The 20,168-nt window shown below is 42.0% G+C and overlaps 1 protein-coding gene across 2 annotated transcripts in view; it reads right to left on the reverse strand.

Moving 5' to 3' along the window:
* LOC136866633 (leucine-rich repeat-containing protein 15) overlaps window positions 1-20,168 on the reverse strand; it is a 175,342-nt gene that overhangs the window by 18,652 nt on the left and 136,522 nt on the right. For both annotated transcript variants that reach the window (XM_067143753.2, XM_067143761.2), the window contains one exon: window positions 18,533-18,714. In XM_067143753.2, the coding sequence (XP_066999854.2) occupies window positions 18,533-18,714 (182 nt within the window). The remainder of the gene's footprint in view (window positions 1-18,532; window positions 18,715-20,168) is intronic.

The raw sequence follows: 20,168 nt of genomic DNA on the forward strand, positions 1-20,168 counted from the left end.
TCGATTCACGGCTCTGCCACGAAATTTGAAAAGTGGTACGAGGGTTGGAACGGGGTTCACTCAGCCTCGGGAGGTCAACTGAGTGTAGGGGTGTTCGATTCCCTCCTCAGCCATCCTCGAAATGGTTTTCCGTGGTTTCTCACTTCTCCTCCAGTCAAATGCCTTGATGGTACCTAACTTAAGGCCACGGCTGCTTCCTTCCCTCTTCCTCGTCTCTCCCTTCTAATCTTCCCATCCCCCATCAAGGCCTCCGTTCATCATAGCAGATGAGGCCGCCTGGGCGATCTACTGGTCCTCCTTCCCAGTTATATACCCCGACACAAAATCTCACGCTCCATGACACAGTAGAGGTGGGATCCCTCGCTGAGTCCGAGGGGAAAACCGATCCTGGAGGCTAAAAGTATTAATAAAGAAAGAAAGAAAGAAAGAAAGAAAGAAAAAGAAAAAGAATATATGGAGGCAAATAATTGATTTCAAGGAATTCAAGAATTATGTAGGAAATTGAAGTAACTAGTTTTCATCTTCAGTATTAATCTGTTGACGCTAGTGTATGGTTTTGAATTACCAGGTACACTGTAAGCCCAATGACTTTCAAATTATGAATGAATGAATGAATGAATGAATAAATTAATGAAAATTATTAATTAATTTATTTATTTATTAATAATGGCAACATTTCGAACGCTATTCTTATTCCTTCTGAGCTAGATATTTTCCGTGTTTCCATACAATGCCACGTTCTAGAAGAATGCCTTAAAGACAATAGTTTTCTAATGTATGAAGGGAGCATATTTCTATTCTTAATGAAGGCCTTCCTTGCTTGTGCTAGTCTGAATTTTATGCCATTCTTCCCCATGCCGTCGTTAGTTTATTCTACAAATCATGTAACAATAGTCATGTACTTGCTTTAAGATTTAATTTCCTAATTTAATATTTCATGCATCATCTGAATTCGTTCGATTGCATTTCATTGATTTTGTTTTGAATCCGATTGTTTACATCTTGCACTCTTTCCCCAAGACTGTCTCCATTCTATTCAGCAATTCCTCCAGAACTTCTGCATAATCAGAAAAAATTAGAATATCGTCGGCAAATCTCAGGGTTTTGATTACCTCTCCTTGAACTGTGATTCCGTTTCCAAATTCATCTTTGATTTGTTTTAATGCCTGTTCTAAATCAACATCGGAAAAGAGCGAAGACAAACTGCAACTCCGCATCACTTCTTTCTGGATATTTCCTTCTTTGTCACAGTCCTCAGTTCGTGTCGTTGTAGATTTCCGACAAGGGAGTAATGTTGCGAAAATGTTGCAAACATTGGGCTGGGAATACGTGGAAGTAAGGGGACGAGCTGCTCCACTAAGCGGTATGCTCCGAGCTGTCAGTGGAGAAATGGCGTGGAATGACATTTGTAGAAAAATAAGTTTGAGTGGAGCTGTAAAAAATAGGAAAGATCACAATATGAAGATAAAGTTGGAATTCACTAGGACAAATTGGGGCAAATATGCATTTATAGCCGGGCAGAGTGGCTCAGACGGTTGAGATGCTGGGCTTCTGACCCCAACTTTGCAGTTTCGATCCTGCGGGACTAAATTCCAGCACCTCGGCGTCTCCGAAAACTGTAAAAGTAGTTAGTGGACGTAAAGCAAATAACATATTATTATTATTATTATTATTATTATTATTATTATTATTATTATTATTATTATTATTATTATTATTATTATTATGCACTTGTAGGAGGACGAGAAATAAGGAACTGGAATAATTTATCAAAGACAATGTCCTATAATTTGCCAAGTTCTTTAAAAATGTCTTAGGTAAACAATTGATGGGGAATCTGGCATCTGGCTAACAGCCTTAAGGATTAACGATTAATTGTTGACTGATAGACTGATTTTTGTAGGATTGTAGGTAACCGTTCTTTCTCGCTATTTAATCCCTATTATTTTTTAATTCTCAAAGAGCTTGGTACAATTAATGTTATCAAATGCCTTTCCTAGATCTACAAATGCCATAAACGTGGGCTTTCCATTCTCAAATCGTTCCTGTAAGTACCTGACACAGAGATTTAATATGTGTGAAGCTCAACATAACCAGGACCATATTTACACAGATGATAGACGTATGTCAAGCAGCCGTGTCAAGGCCGATCATCACTGCTAGAATGTTACTTGCCAGCAGGGAGCTATCAGTCCACTTTAACGGCATGTTACCTCACCGCAACAGACCTCATAAATACTTGGACATAACTCTGAAGCCCACATCCTTGCATGTGCTATCAAAAGACGCCAGGTTTTACATGTAGGCTCTTTCTTCTTTCTGCCTATGTGGTTTTTCCCTGACCCTTCAATACCATACATCAACACCACCTTACCAACACAAACTCTTGCCGTGGTAGCGAGTCTAACTCGGAAACTGGCAGATACTCCCTGTATCACTTCCCACTCCTCCCTGCTATCTCTTTCTTCTTCTTAGAAATAATGGGATGTCGGAGGCCATGTAGATTGAGTCGATGGTCACGCGGGGGGAGCGGCCTTAGCCCCCCCCCCCCGATAAAAAATTCTGAACAAATCTCTGACATTCTGTCAACAGCTTTCTAGAGCAGCAGCTAAAATCGAGTACGCATCAAAATGTTGTGTATACTGTAAGTTAACAGCCACCTCATCAGGAGCTCAAGCAAGGGTGCTGTCGACGGCTACACTTTGCTTAGTTACGTCGTGCTGATTGGGGGGTCTGTGGTCAAATGTATGCTTCAGAGCGCTTCTCTGATGAATGTATATAAACACAACTGTACGTGTGTGCGATAAAGTGACAGTGATAATATGAAAGTGCAAACATTGTTGCGATAGACAACTGTTGATTGATTGAACTTTCTGATATTCTAATACCAGGACGGTTATTGGAGCCATGAGCTAAATAGTCAATAAAATCTCGTTATATTACTATAGATAATACCGTTGAGACAAAGCTTTCCAAATTAGTCCAAATCTGTTGCTGGGATAATGTAGCTGCTTCACGTGAAGGAGCTACTGCTGACCATCTTTACAGTGCTATGAATTCAACATTCAAAATGTTAATGTTGATTTCAACAACACGATATGTTATGACGTCAATGCTGTACTATTTTTGATAAACATTCTGGTGTAGCTAAAAAGATGGAAGATGAACTACCAGGAATTACCTCATTGAAGTGTACTGGATACGCCATTCGCTACACAGACTACGTGTAAGTGAAGCAGGTAGACTACAGACAGATTTTTGTTACGATGAAATGAAATGGCGTATGGCTTTTAGTGCCGGGATATCCCAGGACGGGTTCGGCTCGCCAGGTGCAGGTCTTTCTATTTGACTCCCGTAGGCGACCTGCGCGTCGTGATGAGGATGAAATGATGATGAAGACAACACATACACCCAGCCCCCGTGCCACTGGAATTAACCAATTAAGGTTTAAATCCCCGACCCGGCCGGGAATCGAACCCGCGACCATCTGAACCGAAGGCCAGTACGCTGACCGTTCAGCCAACGAGTCGGACTTTGTTACGATGATTGCCGTTGTCTGAACTATAGCTCATTCCACGTTAAGAAAACAGTATTGCTCTTATGGACCTACAAGGAGTGAACACACCCCCTCTGAGACACCCATAATTCCTCGTGATTAAGGGATATTATACTGTACATTGTAATGTATTATGAAAGACAGATAAAAAGGATGAGGCATTTTTGCCCTGAGTTATTAAAAGAACTACATAACATTTTCTTTTTCATAAATATATTCTTAGGGAGGAAACACAATGGCAGGAACAGCCTTCCTTCATTTTCTTTCTGTGCTGCTCTGTAGTGAAATCGTCTATAGTACTTATTCGTTGCGTGAGTGTTTTAGGCTTTAAATCAGTGAGTACTTGTCTTGTGTTGAGTAAGAGTTGGTTGTATATTGCATAGTATTTGTGTGCGTTCTATTATTTTCGTACTGTACAGAAGTTGTTTCTGAAGATTTTGGTGTTGTGGCGTGCAGCGGTACGCCATGGCATAAGTTGTACTGATAAAAAACATTGCCGTGTGTTGTATTTGTGCTTGCATTTGTTATTTATTTGTTCTTTCTTAAGCGTATATTAATTTTACCACTTTCTTTTTACGACCGCACTTAATTTGTACTGTTTTTTGTGAGCGATACGACAGCAGAATCGTACCCCGCGTTGCCTGGGAAAATTTATTAAAAGCATCCCTCAGCCCTCGAGCCCATAAAAAAATATTACTTGTCTCCTTATACCCCAATTTGACTTACACTTCAATGTTGAGGTTTTTTAATGTGTCACAGTTTACCTCTGATTCCGTACAAACAAAAAATAGTCCCTCTAACCCCCCACCCCACCCCGGTCCCTTTTAGTTCATAAAAAAAAGCCGGGCTGAGTGGCTCAGACGGTTAAGGCGCTGGCCTTCTGGCCCCAACTTGGCAGGTTCGATCCTGGCTCAGTCCGGTGGTATTTGAAGGTGCTCAAATACGTCAGCCTCTTGTTGGTAGATTTACTAGCACGTAAAAGAACTCCTGCAGGACTAAATTCCGGCACCTCGGCGTCTCCGAAAACCGTAAAAGAGTAGTTAGTGGGACGTAAAACAAACAACATTATTATTATTAGTTCATAAAAATACTTTGCAGCTAAGTGTATTCCCCTTTTTATCTAGAACATGCAATACTGAGTTCCACAAATTTATGTGCCACCGTTTTCCCGTGACGGGGTTGAGCAGAGCCGTTCGATATTGTTGTCATAAGAGCAATACTGTTTTCTTAACGTGGAATGAACTATAGTAATTGGATCTTAGAACAGTGGGATCCAATAAAAGTTTACTTCACTGAAAACTCGTTGGCAGAATGTCTATTTGCAGCTGATGGTATTCTAGCAAAAACGAACTACAATGCTAAACAACAGTAAGTTAAATTTAATTTCCCACAGAAGTTGCATGATCGTTAAGGCGTTGAAGTCTAAACGGTCTGATACCGAGGTTAGCCGGTTCGAGTCCCGTTGGTGGAAAAAAATTTAACCATCAGAATGTTGGCCGGCAGGATAGGGGAGGTAGTGGTATACAATTTCTAATCACTAGATTGCGTGCCAAAAGCCTGGATTAAATTCCAAACCTCTCCGCAGTGTTCATATGGAGTGAGGGCATATGACGCTGTTGATGGTGATTCGTCCGTCGAATGGGGACGTTAAGCCTTGAGCAGACCCCTTGGTGCTATTCGACAGGAGTGGGCTATGTGCCGGCACCGGGTTTCACCCTCTCCCTACTATCATGTATCACGTCATTCATTTCATCTCATTAACTCCTCTGATGAGGTTGACGTCGGGAAGGGCATACAGTCATAAAAACCCACCACGACAGATTAATCTCACCTCATACCCGACCCCGTAGGGAAACGGGACAAGAGTTGGACAAACAAACAGAAGGTGCAGCGTGCAAGTATTTAGGCCAAGCATGTAGAAATCCCGCTGGCCCCGCGGTGTAGGGGTAGCGTGCCTGCCTGTTAGCCGGAGGCCCCGAGCTCGATTTCCGGCCAGGTCAAGGATTTGTATCTGGATCTGAGGGCTGGTTCAAGGTCCACTCAGCCTGTGTGACTCCGGATAAATTGAAGTATGTGCCTCTTCGATGGCAAGTGCCAGTCTCTATGCTTGCACAGAGAGGTTCATAAAGGGCAATGGCGTATCGTTTCACAAGTATGTTTCTTTGACATTCATTTTCGTGTGTATAAAATAATATTTTGCCTGACACTTGCCATGTGTATTTTTTGACCTTACTTAATAATTATGTTATTTGCTTTACGTCCCACTAACTACACTTTTACGGTTTTCGGAGACGCCGAGGTGCCGGAATTTAGCCCCGCAGGAGTTCTTTTACGTGCCAGTAAGTCTACCGACACGAGGCTGTTGTATTTGAGCACCTTCAAATACCACCGGACTGAGCCAGGATCGAACCTGCGAAGTTGGGGTCAGAAGGCCAGCGCCTTAACCATCTGAACCACTCAGCCCGGCTGACCTTACTTTGAGGACTAAAATTAATGTTTTAGAAAATATAAGGGATGGTTTTTATTTTACTGAATGGCCAAAATGATTGTGAAAGCTTATACGAATATACGTATTACATGATCCCAATGTTAGAAGTAAAAGACCCTTTTGTTTCGTAACCAAAGTTGATACAATGTTATTCTTCATTAGAATCAGGAGGTAATATTAATTTCTCGACATATTTCTTATAGTGCTGATAATATTGACGGGGTCCGACTCGTTGGCTGAACGGTCAGCGTCCTGGCCTTCGGTTCAGAAGGTCCCGGGTTCGATTCCCGGCCGGGTCGGAGATTTTAACCTTAATTGGTTAATTCCAATGGCACGGGGGCTGGGTGTCTGTGTTGTCTTCATCATCATTTCATCCTCATCACGACGCGTAGGTCACCTACGGGCGTCAAATAGAAAGACCTGCATCTGGCGAGCCGAACCCGTCCTGGGATATCCCGGCACTAAAAGTCATACGACATTTCATTTTTTCATATTGACGGGTATAATGAAATTGGTTGCATTAACTTGCTGGATTCGGCCAGTATCCAGTATTCGGGAGATAGTAGGTTCGAACCCCACTATCGGCAGCCCTGGAAATGGTTTTCCGTGGTTTCCCATTTTCACACCAGGCAAATGCTGGGGCTGTACCTTAATTAAGGCCACGGCCGCTTCCTTTCCATCCTGGCCCTTCCTTGTCCCATCATCGCCATAAGACCTATCTGTGTCGGTGCGACGTAAAGCAACTAGCAAACAAAAAAAAAAAAAAACTTGCTGGATTAAATTAAACATATTTGTTTTCTTTGTAATGCCACTGATGCCCAATAATAGATCGCAATTTCTCCCTCTGCGAATCAGTGGTAGAGTGTCGGCCTCCGGATCCCAAGATAGCGGAATCAAACCCGGCAGAGGTAGTCGGATTTTTGAAGGGCAGAAAAAGGGCACTTCGACACTCCATGTCGTACGATGTCGGCATGTAAAAGATCTCTGGTGAGTCATATTTCGTGTTTACTCGACAAAATTATTTAAAAACTCAGCCAAAATGAACAGTAGATTGATTTTGTGTTACTTAATCGCAACTGAAACCGTCCTTTTTTTTATCATACATTTCTCCTGTATTTATTTTTGGGGGCTTTTTTTTCTATTGGTGAGAAGCATCACAACAATACTGTTGTCTCTGATAATGTTTAAACTATGTCAATATCCGCCCAGTTTTAAATGTCCCTTATTTACAGTGATGCGTACAGCGGAGCGAGCTTTTTGCCAAGTCAACATGCTCCGCTCTGCTACAGTGTTTCTCCAAGGTCTGTCTAGGGAGGTCAAGTCACGAATGCTTCTTATGGAGCCGCCATATTGGGTCTTTAAGCGAGCGTAACCAAAGGCAAGTGCATTCGAATTTAGAGGATTTCGGTGCCGTACATTGAAATAAAAACAAAATACCAACTATTTTTCATAAAGAATGTAATTGGGCATCACTGTTCATGTAACTTATATATAACTGTATAATACTTAAATGATATGAATACATTCACAGCTATTTGAATAGGAAGATAATTAACAGAGCCTGATTTTTTTTAGGAAACAAGAATCAACAGAAAAGCTCATGTCCTACTCTGTTACTTCCTTACAACTTTGTCTTACTGTGTTTCTTATTAATATCATCTGTCAAATACGTAATCTTATTGACAGAAACATAGAAATCTGTACAGTACCTGTGTCATAATATGATTACCGGTACATGGAATACTGAACTTGAAGTACTGTACTTAAAGTACTAAAAGACAGTTGTAATAAATTACCTTCAGCGTTTTCTTGATTAAGAAAGTAATTACCGATACTGCGTTTCTAAAAGGTTACCCTAGTATGTTAAAAATTGGAATTCAAGAGGACAAACTGGGGCAAATATTCATTTATAGGCAGGGGAGTTAGGGATTGGAATAACTTACCAAGGGAGATGTTCAATAAATTTCCAATTTCTTTGAAATCATTTCGGAAAAGGCTAGGAAAGCAACAGATAGGGAATCTGCCACCTGGGCGACTGCCCTAAATGCAGATCAGTATTGATTGATTGATTGATTGATTGATTGATTGATTGATTGATTGATTGATTGATTGATTGATTGATTGATTGCTTGATTGATTGATTGATTGATTGATTGATTGATTGATTGATTGATTGATTGATTGATTGATTGATTGACTGATTGATTGACTGATTGATTGATTGATTGATTGATTGATTGATTGATTGATTGATTGATTGATTGATTGATTGATTGATGTTGACAAACACTGAATGCCTCTTGAGTTGAGTGTATTAAATTATGTATGATAACTGTTGTTATCCATTCATGTGGTATTTCTTTGGGTTCTAAGGCAAAAATACTCTGCACATGTGCAACAAGAGTGATGTTCTTAGCTACTCTTAACTAGTTTATTGATAACCCATGCAGCTATATAGTACCAGGTGTTGGTGGTGATTATTGTTTTAAGAGTAAGTACAACTGGGCAACCATCCTCTATAAATACTAATCAGAAGAAAACAAATGGAAGGGGTCCAACACTTCGATAAATGAAGGTATCGGCAAAAGAAAAATGAAGGCAACAAAGTGCGTGGAAATGAAAAACTTCATAGGCCTCGAATGCGCTAATGCCGTCGCGGTCGGAAAAGAACAAGTGTTAACCAGGGGAGGTCGGATGGGCTAGAATAGGTGAGAGCCTGACACAAGTAAGTGAAAGCAATGTAAAGACTCAGCTAAGGGCCTCGTAGTCACAACCCAAATGGATTTCCCTTGTGGGTGGGGGCAATAGAATAACACCCACGGTATCCCATGCCTGTCATAAGAGGTCACTGAAAGGGGCGTCAGGAGCTCCTAACTAGGGAGCGTGGGTTGGCGACCACGGGGCTCTTAACTGAGTCCTAACATCCATGAATATAATAATAATAATAATCATAATCATAATAAAAAATATTGACTGATACGGCCTTGTAATAATACTCAACATGGCTTAGCTGTGTTGATACTGCTACACGGCTGAAAGCAACGGGAAACTACAGCCGTAACCACCTCCCGAGGACATGCAGCTCTCTCTGTATGAAAGAACTTTTGTGTGGAGCGTGGCATTGTATGGAAGTGAAACATGGACGATAACTAGCTCAGAAAGAAAGAGAATAGAAGCTTTTGAAATGTGGTGTTACAGAAGAATGCTGAAGGTGAGATGGATAGATCGAATCACGAATGAAGAGATACTGAATCGAATTGGTGAGAGGAGATCGATTTGGCTAAATTTGACGAGAAGAAGGGATAGAATGATAGGACACATCTTAAGACACCCAGGACTTGTTCAGTTGGTTTTTGAAGGAAGTGTAGGTGGCAAGAACGGTAGGGGTAGACCAAGGTATGAATATGACAAACAGATTAGAGCAGATGTAGGATGCAATAGTTACGTAGAAATGAAAAGGTTAGCACAGGATAGGGTGGCATGGAGAGCTGCATCAAACCAGTCTGTGGACTGATGACTCAAACAACAACAATAAAATAATAATAATAATAATAATAATAATAATAATAATAATAATAATAATAATAATAATAATAATAATACTGGTTAAGAAAATAAAAGCCATTGGTAGACACAATTCCTTAAGAAATAGAAATTCAGTCACTATTAAGTTGACTTAACCTAGGTTAGGCTATTTTAGGGATTACATTAGGATATTATGTTAGGCTACGGTACGTTAAATTGCAGTAGTTGGTTAGTGCGAGTGTTGTGATCTTCAAGTGTTTGTCCAGCCATATAATGTACTCCATAGAGCATTTAAGATGAATGAAATATACCTGTAAATAATAACTACAGTACCGTATAAGACAGCTATAAACAATTACTGGTGTAATGATGGCGAGCTGGACACAAATTGTTGGTTTGAAGAGATAGGCCAGCGAAATGAACCAATGAGGTTAAAATTCCAGACCTTGCCGGGAATCGAACCCGGAACCCCTATGACCAAAGGCCAGCACGCTTACCATTTAGCCATGGAGTCGGACACATGAAAAGGAAATTTCATAAACATCAATTGTACTATTACACATTTCCCGTTACTTTTCTTGCTTGTTATGAAAGACAATTCCCTTTCTTTAGGAAGGTTTCCCATCATATGTCAAAGACTTGGGTGGATTAGGGACGTTGAAAATTGTTGGGATGGAATTCCACTTGAGTAGTTTCCGTCCATCTGCCCTCTTTAGTTCAAATTATGCTAGAAGAAAATACATAATAAGACCTATAAATCTAAAACATCGTTCATATAAACATATCATTATTCAGGAATAATACGAATGTATAACTTCACTCTAACCGCGCACAAGACGGAATTATCTGTAGATTGCCATTTGTCACGCCTACAGTTTTGTACCCACTGAGCTCCCCTTTGCTTATCGCTCGGGAAGCGAAACACTCCAATTCCCTCAGTTGTCTTATTTTGACAATTTGGTGCGGCACAGTATCCCATTTTCCTTCAAAATACAAGTAATAACTCACATCATTACATCGGGCACGTCCACATAACGATATTTAAGACCCAATATGGCCGCCACCGCAAAGGATTGTGGTAGCGTGACCAGACCTCCCTAGACAGACCTTGGTTTCTCTCGCAGACGGTGGCGCCGCTGCTACCTCTAGTGTATTATTTACTAACTCTATGGTAAACACAGCTAAAATTCTAGCCGCAAATAATAAACCTGTGCTTAGCTACTGACACTTTTTTTAAATATGTCTAACCGAGATCGATAGCTGCAGTCGCTTAAGTGCGGCCAGTATCCAGTATTCGGGAGATAGTGGGTTCGAACCCCACTGTCGGCAGCCCTGAAGATGGTTTTCCGTGGTTTCCCATTTTCACACCAGGCAAATGCTAGGGCTGTACCTTAATTAAGGCCACGGCCGCTTACTTCCCAGTCCTAGCCCTTTCCTGTCCCATCGTCGCCATAAGACCTATCTGTGTCGGTGCGACGTAAAGCAACTAGCAACAAATATATATATATACATTGAATTTATCGTGCCACAGGGGTTAAACAAAACGTATCATTTTGCAATAATATTATTTCGAGCTGGAATTCCGCTATTAAATTTTGCTATTTGAATTTTACAAAAATATCAAAATCATTTTCCAGGTTTCTTAAATTGGCAAATCGATTTTCTTAGATTTTGGTTTTGAAATGTTCAAATAAGGGGATATAGCCTACTTGCCAATCATCTTATAATTTGCGTTTAATCTTTGATTTGGTTGTTTTGAATGTGTCAGGACAACTTTTCCAATGGAACTATGTCGCTACCTGCCACTGAGGGTTATTCTGGTTTACAATACGGAACAGTGACGTACGAATGAACACTACCCCGAGCAGTGTCGTGTCTTTAGTTTGCGCGAAGTTCAAAAACCACTTGTTCGTGAACCGGTAAAGGCCCATGTGTGATTTAGGCTGTTTAAGAGTTCCACCATTCTGTATTGTCGAGTTTCCTGACGGGAAAATGTATAAAATTGTGATCTACCGGGAGAGTTGGCCGTGCGGTTAGGGGCGCGCAGCTGTGAGCTTGCATCCGAGAGATAGTAGGTTCGAATCCCACTGTCGGCAGCCCTGAAAATGGCATTCTGTGGTTTCCCATTTTGACACCAGGAGAATTCTTAATTAAGGCCACGGCCGTTTCCTTCCCACTCCTAGCCTTTTCCTATTCCATGGTCACCATAAGACTTGTCTATGTCGGTGCAACCTAAAGCCACTAGCAAAAAACGAGTGATGTTAAGAGATTCATTGAAACAGTGTTTCTTCTCCTTCCTGTCCTATTTTTGAAGAATATATCACTTCTCTTTACGTAAGGTAAACAACTCCATTGTAATTCAGCGAGTATGAGGAAGTTAAATACAACCCTGTGATAACCCACACGACACTTGTTTGAACGTGATTACAAGAAGAGAAGCTCCCTCCGTAGTCAATGACCTGTTGCTTCACTTAGATCACCCCTAGCATGACTGAAGCTGTGTCACACAGAGATGACTGGAAGGGATTGATTAGCTTGTCTCCACCTGATACCCATTCGGCTTTACAGAAGCACGGTTTATCCAATCCCGTTTAACCGGGTACATGAGCGTTAGAGCGTTGGCAAGGGCACCCATGCCCGGGAGCAAGCACCCCTCCTAGCTTTCAGGACAAGTCACAAATCTAATGTAGTCAGGTGTTTTTCTTTCAAGAACATATTTTAAAAGTCGGTATTACGTAGAAATGGTAGTGCCGCCCCCCTCCAACAGGCAGGGGATACCAGGGTGTTATTCTACCGCCATTCATCATCCAAAATTTTAAAAATACTACATACCCCCAGGTCTAGCCACCCCCCCCCCCCTCCCCTACAAACTGTCATATGGGCGCCCATCAGCGTTGGTCATACTGATACCTACATACATACATACATACATACATACATACATACATACATACATACATACATACATACATACATTATCATTATAGACTGTTATGCCTTTCAGCGTTCAGTCTGCAAGCCTCTGTGAATTTACTAAACGTCGCCACAATCCTCGATTTGCAACTAGTGTTGTGGCCTCATTTAGTTCTATACCTCTTATCTTTAAATCGTTAGAAACCGAGTCTAACCATCGTCGTCTTCGTCTACCTCTACTTCTCTTACCCTCCATAACAGAGTCCATTATTCTCCTAGGTAACCTATCCTCCTCCATTCGCCTCACATGACCCCACCACCGAAGCCGGTTTATGCGTACAGCTTCATCCATCGAGTTCATTCCTAAATTAGCCTTTATCTCCTCATTCCGAGTACCCTTCTGGCATTGTTACCACCTGTTTGTACCAGCAATCATTCTTGCTACTTTCATGTCTGTTACTTCTAACTTATGAATAAGATATCCTGAATCCACCCAGCTTTCGCTCCCGTAAAGCAAAGTTGGTCTGAAAACAGACCGATGTAAAGATAGTTTCGTCTGGGAGCTGACTTCCTTCTTACAGAATACCGTTGAATGCAACTGCGAGCTCAATGCATTAGCTTTACGACAACTTGATTCAATCTCACTTACTATATTACCATCCTAGGAGAACACACAACCTAAATACTTGAAATTATCGACCTGTTCTAGCTTTGTATTACCAATCTGACATTCAATTCTGTTGAATTTCTTACCTACTGACATCAATTTAGTCTTCGACAGGCTAATTTTCATACCATACTCATTGCACCTATTTTCAAGTTCCAAGATATTACACTGCAGGCTTTCGGCACAATCTTCCATTAAGATCAAGTCGTCAGCATAGGCCAAATTGCTTATTACATTTCCACATATCTGAATCCCTCCCTGCCATTTTATACCTTTCAGCAGATGATCCATGTAAACTACGAACAGCAAAGGTGAAAGATTACAGCTTTGTCTAACCCCTGTAAGTATCCTGAACCAAGAACTCATTCTACCATCAATTCTCACTGAAGCCCACTTGCCAACATAAATACCTTTGATTGATTTTAATAATCTACCTTTAATTCCATAGTCCCCCAGTATGGCGAACATCTTTTCCCTCGGTACCCTGTCATATGCTTTCTCTACATCTACGAAACATAAACACAACTGCCTATTCCTCTCGTAGTATTTTTCAATTACCTGGCGCATACTGAATATCTGATCCTGACAGCCTATCTGTGGTCTGAAACCACACTGGGTTTCATCCAACTTCCTCTCAACGACTGATCGTACCCTCCCTTCCAAGATGCCAGTGAATACTTTGCCTGGTATACTAACCAATGAGATACCTCGATAGTTGTTGCAATCCTTCCTGTTCCCTTGCTTATAGATAGATGCAATTACTGCTTTTGTCCAATCTGAAGGTAATCCACCAACACTCCATGCTAATTTTACTACTCAATGAAGCCATTTCATCCCTGCCTCCCCACTATACTTCACCATTTCAAGTCTAATTTCATCTATTCCTGCTGCTTTATGACAATGGAGTTTATTTACCATCCTTTCCACTTCCTCAAGCATAATTTCACCAGCATCATTTTCCTCCTCCCCATGAACTTGGCTGTTCGCAACACCACCAGGATGATTACCTTTTACATTGAGAAGATGTTCAAAATATTCCCTCCACCTCTCCAGTGATTCCCTGGGATCTATTATGAGTTCACCTGAACTACTCAAAAAACTGTTCATTTCCTTTTTCCCTCCATTCCTAAGATTCTTTATTTCTGTCCAGAAAGGTTTCCCTGCTGCTTGACCTAGCCTTTCCAGGTTGTTACCAAAATCTTCCCATGACTCCTTTTTGGATTCAACAATTATTTGTTTCGCTCTGTTTCTTTCATCTACGTACAAATCCCTGTCTGCCGCGGCCCTTTTTTGGAGCCATTTCTGATAAGTCCAGATATGTGTATAAGAAGTCCAGCAAACGCTTCCCATTAGCTTCCATATCTTCCCCACATTTACCAATCACCCTTTCGTATCCTCAGTTCTATTCCCAACTCACGCATTGAAATCGCCCACTAGCACTATTCTATCCTTGCTGTTTACCCTGACCACGATGTCACTCAATGCTTCATAAAACTTGTCAACTTCATCCTCATCTGCACCCTCACATGGTGAATACAGGGACACAATTCTAGTCCTAACTGCACCAACTGACAAATCTATCCACATCATTCGCTTATGTACGTGCCTAACAGAAACTATGTTGCGTGCAATGGTATTCCTGATAAAGACCCCTACCCCAGACTCTGTCCTTCCCTTTCTAACACCCGGCAAGTACACTTTATAATCTCCTATCTCTTCCTCGTTATCTCCCCTTACCCAAATATCACTTACTCCTAGCACATCCAAATGCATCCTCTTAGCTGACTCAGCCAGTTCTATTTTCTTTCTTCCATAAGCCCCATTAATATTGATAGCTCCCTATCGAATTCCATTTTGTTCGCCAAGTTGTTTCCAAGGAGTCCCTCGCCTGTCAAATGGGAGTGGGACTGCGTTACTCCCATATGTCCGAGGCTTGCTTAAACTGTTCTGAGTTCGGTAAATTCATGAAGCAGGATGCTGCCCTACTTGCACATAGTCCAAGTGAGGATCTCTCCTCTAATGGGTTATGGACCACCGGTGAATTGTATAGTCCTAGCCGCCCGAGCACAAGGAGGGCCATGGCTCAGAATATGTCCAAGACGACCACTCCCATTCCATAGCAACTGGTATCCCGACTCTCAGGACCACTTACTAGGCCACTCAGCCGTTGCCCATGGTTCACGAACTAGGGCGTGACTACAGTAACCCACAAACACGAACCACACTGATAAGTAATTTGAAAAAAATACGTCGGTATCTCACGCCGTTGTCATTTTATCCTTTCATATCAGAAGCTCAGGAATAAAGATGTTGCGGTACCATTAATATATTTCAAGAAGGTATATGACTTGATTGATCGTATCGCCCTGATCGGAATTTTAAAGGAATTTGGCCTAGACAACGAAACCAGAACAATCATCCAACACACGTTGACCAATACCACTTCAAAAGTGAAGTTCAGCGAAGAGATTTCAGATGCCTTTGAAACCAAGACAGGATTTAGGTAAGGAGATAGATTATCACATCTACTCTTCAAATGTGCCCTTGAAAAGGTCTTCAGTGAGTGGCGCAAAGAACTGAATCAAGGCGTTTAAATCGGTGTCTTTTTTTTTTTTTTGCTAGGGGCTTTACGTCGCACCGACACAGATAGGTCTTATGGCGACGATGGGATAGGAAAGGCCTAGGAGTTGGAAGGAAGCGGCCGTGGCCTTAATTAAGGTACAGCCCCAGCATTTGCCTGGTGTAAAAATGGGAAACCACGGAAAACCATCTTCAGGGCTGCCGATAGTGGGATTCGAACCTACTATCTCCCGGATGCAAGCTCACAGCCACACGCCTCTACGCACACGGCCAACTCGCCCGGTAAATCGGTGTCAGGCTAGGGTGCAAAAGCCAAAATTTTTATGTTGGTTGCTCAGCCTTTGCAGATGACCTTGCAATTTTTTCCTATTCCTTGAACACAGCCATGGAACAGGTTCTTCAGCTTGTGCCACTCTTACTCGCATCTCCTTTGTACTTTTATACCCCGACTTTTTAACGTGTTTGTGTACTTGTATCATATATTGCTCACCTATTGTCACTCGTAATATTTCACTCTCATTTGCAACATTTTGAGCACCATAGCACTTCGCCCAATTCAACCACACATCATAGTGTTAATTATATATTTGTTTCATACTGCTTTGAAACATGTTTCAGGATTTCGTCAAATATTCTGTATTGTTTAAATATGGCTGACGATGACTCCGAGTAGGGTTGAAACTAGTTCCATGTAATGTAAATACGCGCATTGTAAATATAACTATATATTGAATAGGTGGAAAACTTTTATGTTTATAATTTGAATGTAATCTCAGTTCAATACGGACCAACAACATGAAATTCATAACTCTTGATGATATTTTCCCTGCTCCTGATATGCACTTTTAGAGACTGAACAGAGGGCATACACTACACACTAGAGCTGATGGCAGTCTGTTCAGTACTGCTTTCCTTTCACCGAAGACCAAGGTGAATACGGTATTCATGCGTGAACTGCTATATGCTGATGATGCTGCTTTAATCATCCACGCGAAGATCATCTGCAACAACTCATCGACTGCCTGTCATATTTACTGTCAGTCTGCAAAAATTGTTATGGCACAGGGTACCGTCAACCTTCCGTCCATTGCCATTGATAGACACCCCCTCAAGACAGTTGACAACTTCATCTATCCAACAAGATCACGAATAATAATACGTTTATTGCAGTCAATGGCCATAGAGAAACTTACATACTGTACATAAGTAGATCAGTAATAGGATTGCAAAGGCAGCATCTGTTATGGCTAGGCTGAATAAGAGAGTTCGGAACAATATATTACTAAAGGTAAAGACGAAAATGCTGGTCTATAGTGCTTGTATTATCAGCGAACTTCCTTATAATAGAGAAACCTGGACAACCCTCGCTAGGAACAAAGAATGGCTTTTATCTCCGCTGTCTTCGGAGGAACCTCCAGATTTCATGGAGAGACAGAGTGCCCCACGTCGAAGTCCTTCAGCATACCTGTGTCACTGGGATGCCCCTGCTCAGCATTAGGCGACTCAAATGGCTCGATCACGTCAGTCGCATGAACTCTGAGCGAACACCAAAGGTCTCATTATATGGCAAGTTACGTGAGGGGTGTCAGGAAATTTGGTAAACCAAACCTTCGCTTGACATTGATTCTCTGCGCTGGGAGAGTTTTGCTGATGACCGAGATACCTGGCGTAGAGTTCTGCGCAGCGGGATGTAACGTCTACCAAAGCTCCTTCATACGTTTTTTTTGTTATTTGCTTTATGTCGCACCGACACAGATACTGTAGGTCTTATGGTGACGATAGGACAGAAAAGGCCTAGGAATGAGAAGGAAGCGGCCGTGGCCTTAATTAAGGTACAGCCCCAGCAATTGCCTGGGATAAAAATGGGAAACCACGGAAAACCATCTTCAGGGCGTCCGACACTGGGTTTCGAACCCACTATATCCCGGATCTGAACCCCACTGTCGGCAGCCCTTCATAGATAAGTTATAGACGGGACTGCCACTCTTGGGTGGGGTTCATCACCCACTCAAGACACAGCTGAAAATGAACTAGAGTACTACACCATCGTTCTGGGAGGACGGGCAGATGTCATTCATTCACTTCAGCCATTAGCTTCTTCTTTTTTCTTTTAGTCGTTTAGTTCTTGTTCGCTACTGAATTGTTTCTTACTGTTACATGAATAGACCCTTCATTTTGGCTTAGTAGGGTATCAATAACGTGCAAACACACACATAACCGTCCTTATAACAATAAGAAGATATACAGAAACAAACAACAAAACAATAAAAAAACATCAAAGCTCCGGCTAAAGTATTGCAAAATTGTATTAAAAGTTATTTTAACAAGACCTTTGTAATGTTGAAAGTCCTAAGTCTGTTAAAGTGTCAAGGAAATTTTTGATACAGTGGGGGGTGGATGCAGATTTTTTTCTTTTTACAATTGGCTTTACGTCGCAACGACACAGATAGGTCTTGTGGCGAAGATGGGATAGGAAAGGGCTAGGAGTGGGAAGGAATCAACTGTGGCCTTAATTAAGGTACAGCCCCAGCATTTGCCTGGTGTGAAAATGGGAAACCATGGAAAAACTACTTTCAGAAGTGCCGACAGTGGCATTCAAATATACTATCTCCCGAATGCAAGCTCACAGATGCGCGCCCCTAACCGTACGGCGAACTCCCTCGGTGATGCAGATCTTCAGAGCCAATTCGGCCGCGAATTGCTTTCCTTGAAAGCTAATTCGTAAAATATGGGAGTAAATAGGGATTCAGTCAGTGGGGTGGGATAATAGTGAGAATTTTCTCGTAAGGGTTACATAAAATACCTGAGATCCACGAGTAAGCGGCGGTCTCCCTTCTCGTAGATGTGGCCCACCACCTCGTCCAGCAACCACTGTAGCGAACACTGGCAGTGCCAGGGGTTCCCCTGAAGGTCGACGGTGGTGATGTTCTCCCAAGAAGCCAGTTCCATCGGCAGACTTGTCAGCGCATTGTAACTCAGGTCCAGCTGGAGACACGAGAACACATTCATGTACAGCACACATAAAATCAAACGTATCACATGATGATTTTGAAACGAGTGGGGGGTGGTTACTAGCTTAAATGTAATACAATTCAAATACTTGTATCTCAACGATTACAAATGAGACTTAAACAACATTTTTCCATTATATTAAGTATACTGTTATTACATTTATTTCTAGGGAAGTAAATTTATTTTATTGTCATACCTTAGCGAAGTATTAATTCCACAGGGAAGTGAGTGAGGAAAACGGTTTAATAAAATACATACCGTATGTTACTGGTTTTACGTCCTACTAACTAGTTTTGCGGTTTTCGGTGAGGCCGAGGTGCCGGAATTTAGTTCCACAGGAATTTTTTACGTCCTGGTAAATCTACCGACACGAGGGTGACATATTTGAGCACCTTCAAATACCACCGGACTGAGCCAGATTCGAACTCGCCAACTTGGGCTCAGAAGGTCAGCGCTTCTACCGTCTGAGCTACTCAACCCAGCGTTTAATAGTTCCCCATATTCCATAGCAACAAACAAAATAATATCGAAACTCGACGTATACACTGATATTAACTCAATTTCTTAAAATCTAATTTTTATTTCGTGGAATGTGGGTCCGACATCATGTCTGAATGGTCATTGTACTACCCTTCGATTCAGAGGGTCACGGATTCGATTCCCGGCCGGGTCGAGGATTTTAATCCCTTGTGATTAATTCTTCTGGCTCGGAGAATCTACCACCTAGGCGACAGACTTAAATGTAGATTATTGGAGATTGATTAAAGGGGTGGCATTACCATAGTCCGATATTCGTAAAGAAAAAGAATCATGACCAATATGCTGCGAGAGTAAAATGGCTTAGTTGGACTGGCAAGTGCAATCGGCTGATTTGAGAGCTATCGTTTCCAGGCGCTGCTGCGCAACACGCACGTATTTTTTGTGTGTGTATTATTTCGTTTAGTGGAAAACTATCTCGTCCGCCTCTGTGGTGTAGTGGTTAGTGTGATTAGCTGCCACCCCCGGAGGTCCGGGTTCGATTCTCGACTCTGCCATGAAATTTGAAAAGTGGTACGAGGGTTAGAACGGGGTCCACTCAGCCTCGGGAGCTCAGCTGAGTAGAGGTGGGTTCGATTCCCACCTCAGCCATCCTGAAAGTGGTTTTCCGTGGTTTCCCACTTCTCCTCCAGGCAAATGTCGGGATGGTAACTAACCTAAGGCCACGGCCGCTTTCTTCCCTGTTCCTTGCCTATCCTTTCCGATCTTCCCATCCCCCGCCAAGGCCCCTGTTCAGCATAGCAGGTGAGGCCGCCTGGGCAAGGTACTGGTCATTCTCCCCACTTGTATCCCCCGACCCAATGTCCCACGCTCAAGGATACTGCCCTTGAGGTGGTAGAGGTGGGATCCCTCGCTGAGTCCGAGGGAAAACCAACCCTGGAGGTTAAGCA

The sequence above is a fragment of the Anabrus simplex genome, chromosome 1, assembly GCF_040414725.1.
Source record: "Anabrus simplex isolate iqAnaSimp1 chromosome 1, ASM4041472v1, whole genome shotgun sequence".
In the NCBI taxonomy this organism is placed as follows: Eukaryota; Metazoa; Arthropoda; class Insecta; order Orthoptera; family Tettigoniidae; genus Anabrus; species Anabrus simplex.